The following is an 11,904-nucleotide window of genomic DNA, read 5'->3' as shown; positions in this document are numbered from 1 at the left end:
GTAGTATGCTTCATTGTTTATTTCAAATTGCAAATATGGAATGGTTATTTTTGTCTGCAATTCTTTTTCAATAAAGACAGTTATATTAGTCATAGTGTTTTAAACTAATTTTTCAGTGGATAAAAGGCACTTCATAAAATATATCTAAATAGAACAAGTTCAAACACAGAAATATAGAAAAGGTCTTGGTGCTTTAACATTACTGACAAAATCTCCATGACCGGATCCTGAGGGTTAGTCTCTTTTACAGTACATTACGACAACAGTACATAGTACACATACAGGACATGGTCTTGCTTTAAAAAGCGGTTAAGGCCTCCAATGTTAACAAAAGCGAGAAACAGATGTTCAGCTGTAGAAAAGAGACTTCCCTCGTCTCAATGCAGGTTCAGTTCATTCTACTAATGGACTGAAATAAGGATAACTAATAATGTGTGTGCATCTCCATATATACAGTACATATACAGTATAGTGTATGTATGGTTTATTTCTTGTTCTTTCAAAACAGTGTTTGTATGGTTTATTTCTTCTGTTCTTTCATAACATGTACAAATACACAAACAAGAAACAGTATACTGTATATATAATGTACATATACAAACACGTACACATACACACACACTCACTGTATATATTAATATACAAGATTAGTGTCTTAAGTCCTAAGGAAACAAAACACTTGCATAAATGCAAACAAATCAGTCGATGACGTATCTGACTTTAAAAAAGGTGTGCTTCATAACAACGAATAATACTTTTAACTCAATCTGAATTTCTTAAAGTGCGCTGCACGAAACAAACCCAAACAAATCAAAGCTAGAAGAACAAACTAATGACAACAGTAGCAAGAAACTAAGTGAAACAGCTGACTTAGAAAGAAGACAATTCGGAATTTTGTTTTTCTGGGAAACGATTTAAAAGAATAGATGATGTTCATTCTGACTTTGACTTGTCTGTGACTTCAACCTTCCCTTCCATCTGTCTCTGATAGAGCCTGTAGGCTTTCCGACACAGAAGACTAAACCAGTAGAGCTGAGGAGCCAGGAGAGTGAGGCAGCCTAAGTTGCAGAGAACGGGCACATTGAATGGCGCCTTGTGCAGGGGGATGTCATACTTTAGTCCATACATCCAGTACATATAGGGGAAAATCAGGATACGACAGATGAAGAAGCTCAGTAGAACAATGACACCATTGATCACGTGGAGCAATCCGTCTTGAAGGCCCAGCTAGACAGAGTGATAGCACAAAGATTGGAATTTAAAAGCCATGTAAAAACAGAACAGCCCAATTCACTTCAAAACATGAGTGAAAACAATTAGTGGAGGTAGTTTTGTGGCCTACTGGCAGTTTGCAAGATTAGCTCAGAACACAGATTGACTATCCCTTTTAATAGATGGCTAGACCCCTGCATAGCCACGTTGTAAAAATGACTAAGAGAAGAGACTACACATAATAGTCTATTATACTTTTGCATGAAGTGATAACAAAAGGCCATTCATTCACTGTATATCTGTGTTGCTTGAAAGATAAGGCCACGCTTTTTGGTTGAAATGTTTACCTGAATGAAGATCTTTCCAAAGGAGATGAAGGGAGTGCTGAACTCTAAGCTGAAGATGCAGCCACAGAAGAAGTCTCCTACACCTCCTCTGAAGAACTGTAAAACAGGCAGACTCTATGGTCAAACAGGCAGCTTGTATGAGTTTATACTGTAAATTAAGCTTAAAACACACAGGTGTTCCATTTGTATGCTCTCAGAGTTACAGACCTGTTATGGTCATTCAGGGCTAGCTCTTCATACGTTTCTGGTAATATTATTGTGTGCGTGTGTGAGAGAGTGGGTGAGTGTCAAGCTGACCTCACCATAGCCCTTCTGGGTGCAAACATTGATGCATTGACATTAGCATGCACACAGCCAGCCACACTAACACAAGACACACACAAAAAGCACAAACAGGAAAGAAACAAAGAAAGAAAGCTTGCTATGACTAAATCAGATATGAGAGGTGAGAAAGAAGATTATATATTATATTTATATATATATATATATATATATATATATATATATATATATATAATTTTTTTTTGTCTTGTCATAATGCTTGTTGCACTAAGATCCTGGAGCTTGTCCCGCTGAATACTTGTACAGTATATAGATGTGATGACAAATAAAGTAGAGTCAATCACTTATCTTCTATCCAAAAGATGAGAGTGTAACAATCACCAATACAAAATGTATACAACATAGGCTGCACTGAACAGAATGTGTCTAGCTTGCCAGCATACATCTGTATATACAGTATAGCTCCATAAATCTGTAGATGACCAGGTGTACTGTAGGGTGAGACGTAGTGTGTGTGTGTGTGTGTGTGCGCGCGCGCGCTTGTGTTTGTGAGAGAGATATGGAGAGGAGTAGATCCATCCTCACCAGAACAGCGGGCACGAAGATGAGTAGCAGGACCAGGTGATGAAGAATTAATAGCCATTCCTTGCGGACAAACTTCTTCACCGTGTGCAGTGAATGACTGCACACACCATCATAATTGCCTTTGGCCTTCTGAAAATGGTAGTGGCTCAGGTACATGGCAAAGATGTCATAAGCCATGTAGGGAGCTCCAAATAACACGAAAGCATCGACCAACCAGTGTCTGGATGTTGTGAAAAGGCAGAAAAAATGTTAAATTATGATTTTTCTGCAGCCTGTAAAAATGTATATAAATTCATGAAATAGTGGTAAGACAACTACTACTGTAATGCTATTCTGTTGACCTACCTGTCAGTCATTACATCCTTGCAGGAGCTAATGATAACTAATCCAGCAGCGGTCGCCAAAGAGGCATGGATGGCTGAAACCAACCTAACAATTGAACATTGTATAATGGACTGGTCAGTGGTCAGTGGGGGAAAACACTTATTTTGTAGGGTTGCCAACCGTCCCTTGAAATACAGAATATTGTCCCTAAGAAGTGTCCCTTATTGCAGTGGTTCTCAAACTTCATGTCAAGGACCCCCAAATTGACACTTATTAGCCTGCGGACCCCCATTTGAAAAGATAATATGCCAAGGACCCCATATAAGAGAAGAATTTTACGTCTCTAGCAGTGATTCCCAACCATTTTAATTTTAAGGACCTCCAGTTTGACATGCATTATGCTACGGACCCCTCATTTAATGGCATTTCTTTCTCTTAGACCAGAATTTATATAGTACAATTATGGTAATGTTAGTTTGAGTACAAATGTACACACTCCGAGTTACATACCCATAAAGGTCCATTTGGTTCCTAATCATTTAGATTGGGACCCCCTCAAGGACCCCTGGGGGTCCCCGGACCTGACTTTGAGAACCAATGCCTTATTGAACTGATGAGGGATACTTTCTTATTTTTTTTTTTTTTGAATTAAATAATCACTGACGCACATCTTCCAAGTTCAAACAACTAATTTACATAATTATATAATACAGGTTGTATGTTAACCACTTTAAACCCTTTAGGCTTGGTAAACTTTGGACCAGACGTCACCAGAGTTGTTTTCTTTCTCTATCTACAACTCTTTGCAAAGATAGGCGACGCGTTGCGAGCTTATAGATCGGCAACTCCCTTCTTTAAATTTCAGATAGTTGGCAACCCATCAGTTGATTCAATACATTATTAGACAGTGGTGGAAAAAAAAGTACTCAAAACGTTAGTAAAATAAGTAAAATAATCAATACTGCAATGTAGAAATATTCCGTCACAGAAATGTCATGCATAAAAAATGTACTTGAGTAAAAGTAAAAGTATTGGTATGAAAATGTACATGAAGTACAAAAAGTAAATTCGGCCTAGTCATTGTGCAGAATGTCATTGTGCAGAATGTCCCTAGTCATTGTGCAGAATGTCCCATTTCACAAGTTCAAAATGTAGGCTATATATATAGCCTATATCTAGCCGATCTACAAGATCTGCTATTTTCAAATGGCCGAAACAGTCTACTGTGTGTGGGTTATGAATGTTTTGTAACATTTATAAAGTAATAATCAAAATATACAAAGTAACTAGTTAGTAAAAGTACAATATTTGCCTTTGAGATTTAGTGGAGTAGAAGTAAAAGTACTGAAAATTGGGAAATGCAATTTGTAAAGTAGGCCTACAAATACCTCAAAATTGTACTTTAAGTACAGATTGTACAGTAGCCTACTTAAGTAAATGTACTAGTTACTTTCCACCACTGATAAATCAAAATTGGGAAATGCAATTTGTAAATTGGGAAATGCAATTTGTAAAGTACAAATACCTCAAAATTGTACTTAAGTACAGATTGTACAGTAGCCTACTTAAGTAAATGTACTAGTAATTTACTAGTACGACATGTATGTATACGCACACACTGATAAATCATGCTACGTCATTCAAAAAGTAATAGTGCGTCGTGTCTTACCTCTCACTAACGCAAACCACGTCTGCATCACTCCAGCGTGTAAACGTCGATCTGAACACTTTTCTCAAGGTTATGAAAAGACCGGGGAAAAATACAGCCCCGCATGCTAAGATTGTAAACATAATCGAACATACAGAGATGTTCCACTTCCATCAGAAACACGACAGCGTGGCGACAGAAAGGCACGAGTCCATGTAATCTGTGTCCTCAGAAGAACTCTGAGTGAAGTTAGGACTTGTTGATCCAAGCCTATAGACTGTTGGACCCGAGATCAATGTCCGACAGCAATAATTCGTATTCTAGTAGCCTAGCAGTTTTTACGCCCGTTTTACGTCTGCTACTTGAACAACTTCCCTGTTATTATTATGAAGTAACCCCACGTCATCAGAGGGCTGGTTTCTCAAAAAGACGTAGTGCGTTTCGATTTACTGCTCAGTGCTCTGATCCGGTCTAGAGCCCGCCTACTACATGCGTAGTTAACTGTACGCAGCAATATTTCCGTATCCGGTCTAGACGCAGGCCGGATGCGGATCAGCAACCTGTAGAGCCAAGTGGCTACGCATTATCTTTTCCTGGTGGACAGGATGGATAATAAGGCTTGAATCGATTTAGAAGCAGTGGTCATCAATATGTCTGTCAAATTCTAAGATTGTCTTTTTTACACACCATTATAATGCTCTTGCTTTTATCATTAAGACGCAATTACTGAATGTCAATTCTCCAGGTTTTCTTCAGAATATGTATGACACTGACACTTATTTATTATGGCATATTAATAGGACTGCTACTAGTGGTTCTCAAAGGTTTTATTTGCATTTGGTTCCATTTGTAGTCTCTCAGAGTTACAGACCGGTTATGGACATTCAGGGCTAGCTATGTTTGTGTTTTCTCTAGCTTGTTAATTTTGTCAAAAAATCTCCACCACGAGCCAACACGGTGATGATCCCTGATTAGAAGTTAAATGAATGCTGACCATAACTAATGTTTTGTATGTCATTTATAACTTTAGGATAAAGAATGTATTAAATATGGGAAAAATATTACAATGATCATTCATATTCAGCTTATCTTACATGGCCTAGCTAAACAGTAGTTCTAATTAACCTCAACAAAGTATCCTATAATGCATTTTTTATAAATAATAATATTTGATTTGATTTATTTTAGTTTTGTTATGTCTAGTCTAGTTCATTATCCACATAAATGATAAATGGTGCGTTTATATAGCGCTTTATTCCAAAGCACTTTACATAGATTGTGCATTACATTCACACGCACGCACGCACACACACACACACACACACACACACACACACACACACACACACACACACACACACACACACACACACACACACACACACACACACACATTCATACACTGAGGGCGGGGGAATCCATGCAAGGCACCAACCAGCACATCTGGAGCAATTAAATCTGCTCCACTATCTCCAGCAGTTTAATAACCTCGGTATTGTCTGTTGCGCACTGTTTGAAAATAAGGTGCCTGTAACCACATCTGTCCAACACCCAGCGCAGGGGCTCTCCTGTCTCCTCAATGTATTTCTCAATGCTCCTTCCTCTCAGCTCGCCTCCATAGGTGAACAGCACCACGGTACACCTCCAAACTCCATCACCTAAGACACTCAGGTACTTCTCCACTGCTCTCCTGTCCCTCTCCTTGAAAGAGTCCACAGGGATAGCCAGTACGAATGCCAGTTTACTTGCTGGGGGACAGAGGGACGGGCTTCGTCCAATCTCCAGCTTGACTTGTTCTGGCTGGGCCAGACCAAACAGACTCCATCCAGGGGTGTCCACCACTGTCACAGTCCACCTTGACACGTCCCCATCAGCCACAGCACACCGTACAGTCTTTGTGCCAGTGTGAAACACCTCTCTGTCCAGGATGAGGTTGCCTGTTGAACTCTTGCCAGATCTTCTCCTTCCCAATAGGATGATACCTAGACCAGCTCTTATTGCAGGTGGCCCTGCCAGGAAGCCTGTAATGACATGATACACAGTAATGGCTTTCAAAACAATTGTAACTGGACACTTAATACAAATTAAAATAAATAAATATCTTTCTTTTGATAAAGTGTCCTGAGTTTTCTGTTTAACTGGTTTGTAACTTTATGTTTGTACAGCCTATTCTTATAAAACCCATGCATTTTTGGCCAATTTACTGGCATTCATTGAAACAAAGATTACTGTCTCATTACAACTTCTGGTAGCCATGAAAAACGTTATTAGATATTTGAAAAGTTTTAGTAGAGAAATCAATACTATACTTTAACAGTTCTGCTTATCGGGGTCATAAACAATCTTTTAATGAATGCTAACACTGTTAGTGACTGTTCTGTTCCATACTTATTTTTTTTTACCACAGCCATGTCTTGCAGCAGTGGCATAATATGAAACTGCATTAAAGTGGTTTACATCATACATGAGTAATCCTAGTTGTTAGACTAGGTTTTGCATGGGACAGAACTTACCTCTAGGCACAACCGTTGGTCTCGAGGCCATCCGCACATGCCTCGGTATCCCATCATGCATCACTGCCATGTTTGGGTCCTCTCTGCCTCCCTGCCACCTCCTCTCCGTCTTTCTCCTCAACTCCTCTCTCAACAAGGTGTACATCCTTTGCTGCACCTCAGTGGGTCGCATGTTGGCCTCCACCATCTTCTCTATCTTCTGTAACATCACCTGCACCTGACGCCCCGAGGCTGTGTCCTGGCTGCTCATGACATGGTACCTATTGCCACATCTCTCCAGAAGCCACTGCAGCGTCCTTCCCTGACTTTTTATATGGGTTTCTATGGGCAGCTGTCCTGTCAAAATAAAAGAGCTTAATTGCATGATGAAGCATAGGTTTATCTAATATAGTTTATTTAAATCTACATTCAAATCTTCACTCGATTCCTGTTGCTCCAATATAGATAAACGCTATTACCCATCTCTGTGAGTCAATAAAATCCCACCTTCTGTTCTCCCAGCTCCACATGGCTTCTATAGTCCTGCTACTACCGTGTTCCACCACTGTGCCCCCCCATCTCTCTCTCTCTTATTATATTATCGTTTTATTTTGATTAAATATTGATGTATTATGTGGCATAGTGTGAGAACGGCGCATTAGAATTTTTCATTTAATTTAATCATTTAATTTGATTATAATTTCATGAAATACCTAACTTATCTCCGTGGGTGAAGAGGATCATGGCTCTTTGCCAGATGGTTGTCTCAAGCAGCCTCAGGTGGGCTTCCATGGTCTCCCACTCCCCCTGGCTGAACTGTGATGAGATGGGAACCACCAGCAGGATGGCATGGAGCTCTGGTTGGCAGAGAGCCATTCCTCTGCACAGCTCCCTGGCGGTTCTGGGTGGGGTGGCATGCCAGGACGACCAGCCTGGCGTGTCTATTACTGCAACCTGCTTTCATCAGTGTTAGTCATAGGTCAAAAGACACAAATACAAACATTCATATTCACCAGTGGTGGACAAAGTACTCAACCCAACCCCAGTCCTCGAGTCAAAGTATAGATAGGCCTTCACTTGGTAAAATATGACTCAACTGCAAGTGAAAATTGTTCTGACAAATTTGTGTTTGAGTTTAATAAAATACTTGTTGTTAGAAACAGCTGTAACTATTCAAAAGTAGAAATTACAAAGTATGTTTTCTTTTTAATATCAATACATTGCTGTATTGAAATGTAGACATTTCCCCCCCCAAAATAAATGAATAGTGAAAAGAGCAGTAATACCTCATCACAACGCATTGCAATGTATATCTGCTATTCACCCTGTATGTTGTTTTTGAGCGGTGGTCACAACACTCCTATACGTGGCCGTGTGTGTGTGTGTGTGTGTGTGTATGCGTCCGTCCGTGTCTGTATGTAGCCTGCAGTACCTTTTCTGACCACACATGTTAAGGGAGGGGCGCTGTTGTTCAGACTCACATTCACACACACACACACACACACACACGCGCGCACGCGCACACACACACACACACACACACACACACACACACACACACACACACACACACACACACACAGCCTCCACCGCTCAGTTCACACGAGTGTGATTTTTTAATATCCACCTGCTTCCCACAGATCCAGCCTGTCTCCTTGGAGCTGTGAGCAGTCTCTGTAGAAATCTGGAACGCTCTCCTGCCCAGGATGGTGTTTCCTGCAGAGCTCTTCCCACTCTGTCTCTCACCCAGTAACAGAATCACCAGCTTGGACAAGCCTGAGCCTGGACCCCAAAAATATGTATAGACATAGTACAATACAGGCCCAGCCATACATACATACAGAGAGGCAGAAAGTACTGTAAACCCATACAAATCCATACATTAGTTTACATCTTCAGGGGCAGCATAGCTGAATGGTTAGGGAGGTTACCTGCCTGGGGAACCAGGTTGTTCCTGGTTCGATTCCAGGCCAGGGTAGCAATGTCACTGTGTGTCCCTGAGCAAGACTCTTAACCCCTATTGCTAAAGGCGTTCCTTGTGGGCAGCAAATCAGCCGGGTTGGGCTGAAAATACTTAATTTCCTCCTTGGAACGAAGTAGGTATTTATTATTATTCAGGATCGAGGTCTTATTGAAGTTTTGAATGTTTTTAGTGTTGTTTTGTGGTTTTGCTCTTCTTTTCTGTTTTATTGTTAATCATGTATACAATTTATTTTTGCATTGTAAAGCACTTTGATCTGCATTTCTTGTCCTGAAAGGTGCTATACAAATAAAGTGTATTATTATTATTATTATCATTATTATCTCAGAAACTTACCAAAGTAGGCTGAACTGTAAGCTTCCATTTAAAACTCCCTCCAGTTGTCACTCAGCTGAGAAGTTCTGATATAATTGTCCAGGAAATCCACTGTCTTTATACGAGTCAATGCCTTGTTTTGACCATCCCAAGTACTGTATATCTAGACCTATTTTCAATTCTGTCCTTCCTTGATTCAAAGGCTTGGCTAACCTCCTTCATTTAGCTCACGCTTCCAGTCATTTGAATAACTCAGCATGATCATGTCATAGCTTCATAATCACAGTTCCAAAGTTCACAAGGGAAATTCTTAGGAAGCAACATAGTGTCAATAATGAAACCAAGTGAACAAACAAGTTGGGATTATTACTCGCAGAGAGGCTATTCCCATCTACTTCCTCTAGATATGTGACTGGCATAGTAATCCAGTAAGGCTGTATTAGTTATGTGACCTACTCAGAGCAAACTAAATAAAACTGTGAATTTGTTTTGTGTTCTGATGATTAAAATTTGAGGACTATATTCATTGATTTTGTTTTAATAGAAATAGGCAAATTATGGAATTATCTACAACCCTGCAATAATCAATGAACTAGAAAGATGCAATTGGAAATTGCAAGTGTGGTTGCCCTGACTATATTCTGCAGCAAGCTAACTATCATGTGAAGCCAGACCAATCCTCGAGCTAGCACCACTCCCCAATTGAATTACAATTGCACTTTTACCCCATTGAATTCCAATTGCAACTCTAATAAATCTGGTTTCCATCAATTTCCAATTTCCAGCTGAAAAGTTTATCCAGAATAACGTTTCCCCTGAACTATAGTGTGTTGCCCTTCGGGCAACCACACTAAATAGCGTGCACATGGCTGCTTTGGCATGTATGCCCTTCTGCTGAGCTGGTGGAGTCATCACTGTGATGTCAGAACAGTCAGCTATGTACATATATGGAGTTCGTGAGGTCAGATGTAGAGGTATTGACCAACTCAATATATGGAGATCTAGCTGATGATCTAGTCATCTTCATGTATGGATATCCAGGGTTTGATGAGGTCAGTGTCATGATCTTCATATATGGAAATCCAGGTGATGATAGTCAGCAGTCTTGATTTGCAAATTAATTCTGTCTTGGAGATATATGGAGAGCCCATATATGGGCATTGGCAAATATGTGAATTCCCAGATATGCACTTAATATTGATGACATCGGGACAGGGATCTCCATATATGGGCATAAAAGGGACTGAATTAATTTGCAAGTGTTAATTTGCATCTGGGAATCAGATGTAGAGGTCAGCTCCATATATGGAGATCTAAGTGATGATCCAGTTGTCTCCATGGATGGATATCCAGGGTTTGAGGAAGTCAGTGTTATGATCTTCATATATGGATATCTAGATGATGATATTCAGCAGTCTTGATTTGCAAATGAATTCTGTCTTGGCCATATGGAGCATCCATATATGGGCATTACCAAATATGGGCTTAATATTGATGACACCAGGGATCTCCATATATGATTGCCAGAACAGGCAGTCTCATTGAGTCAACAATGTGATGTCACAAAACAGGTCGACAGCTATAGACATTGAGGCGTTACCCACTCACTGACGTACGGACAGGATCTCCGGGTTTCATAGTAAACTGTGACCTATGGTCGCAATAAGTGTATCCCCTTTTATTTTAGGAGTATTTTCTACAGTACACATAAATACAGAATATACTGTATATATATCCCCTTCATTGCCTTCAAACATGAAGACTACTATAAGACACCTCAAAGTGACATGCGTTGCGCCAATTCTTGGCCATCTGGCCAGTGATGTACTGTACAGTATATGGGACCAGTTACTCATACTGTATATGGAGACCCCTGCATGATAGTCAACAATGTTATGTCAAATGATGTCCATATATGGGCATTACCAAATATTGATAACATAATATCCTTAATAATGTCCTTAATATGGATAATATAGGAATCTCCATACAGTATATGGGCATAAAACGTATGTTAATTGGTAAAGCCAAGCAGGGCCTTGGCGAGTTAGGGCCTGGATTTGATGCCTAGGGATCTCCATATATGGGCATAAGGGGGTAACCTAACAGGGCATCATCTGGGAATGCCCATACTGTATATGGACATTTGATTTATTTTATCCTTTATTAATATATATCCATACATATATGGATTTAATAGTAACTAGGGATGGTCCGATCAGGTTTTTTGGAACCGATCATCGAGCACCGATCACAAAAGTTTGATCACCCGATACCGATCAATCACCGATCCGATCAAGTTATTATTTATATATTATTTATATTTTCTAAATGTTAATGTTTTAACTTTAATTAATTAATTCACTCATGAATTCATTTATATATTTGCCTTATAGTTATTTACCAGCATTACTATGTATTTATTATCATAGCAGTAACTAATTATTCCTTCAGCACTGTGGAAATCAATACCCCAAAATGGCCTCAAGTGGGCATACTGAACGGCTGGTTGATCGGATGCACCGATCGGATCGGTGAATTTACCTTTTGATCTAAACCACCGATTATCGCCGATCACACTTTGATCGGCCCGATCCGATCCATTGCCGATTGATCGGTAACATCTCTAATAGTAACGGCCTGGGATTGATGACATCAGAAATCTCCATATATGGGCATACAAGGATTTTGTTTCTGGGAATGAACATATCTGGACTT

The 11,904-nt window shown here is 39.8% G+C and overlaps 2 protein-coding genes across 2 annotated transcripts; both read right to left on the bottom strand.

Moving 5' to 3' along the window:
* Position 1: 1 nt before the first annotated feature.
* On the bottom strand, positions 2-4,741 carry LOC308289751 (TLC domain-containing protein 3A-like). The gene is made up of 5 exons (XM_080731501.1): positions 4,420-4,741; positions 2,772-2,855; positions 2,427-2,646; positions 1,560-1,655; positions 2-1,227 (listed from the first exon to the last, which is right to left on the bottom strand). The coding sequence occupies exons 1-5, from the start codon at positions 4,539-4,541 to the stop codon at positions 934-936; spliced, it is 816 nt and encodes a 271-aa protein (XP_080587627.1). The 5' UTR covers positions 4,542-4,741; the 3' UTR covers positions 2-933.
* A 499-nt stretch (positions 4,742-5,240) lies between these two features.
* LOC308289525 (GTPase IMAP family member 8-like) lies at positions 5,241-9,413 on the bottom strand. Its single transcript, XM_080731227.1, has 5 exons — positions 9,208-9,413; positions 8,518-8,672; positions 7,604-7,844; positions 6,912-7,247; positions 5,241-6,419 (listed from the first exon to the last, which is right to left on the bottom strand). The coding sequence occupies exons 1-5, from the start codon at positions 9,233-9,235 to the stop codon at positions 5,851-5,853; spliced, it is 1,329 nt and encodes a 442-aa protein (XP_080587353.1). The 5' UTR covers positions 9,236-9,413; the 3' UTR covers positions 5,241-5,850.
* Between the last annotated feature and the right edge of the window lie 2,491 nt (positions 9,414-11,904).

Source organism: Nannobrachium achirus, assembly GCF_963921795.1.
Source record: "Nannobrachium achirus genome assembly, chromosome: 8".
Lineage (NCBI taxonomy): Eukaryota > Metazoa > Chordata > Actinopteri > Myctophiformes > Myctophidae > Nannobrachium > Nannobrachium achirus.
This window is presented reverse-complemented; position numbering and strand designations above follow the sequence as displayed.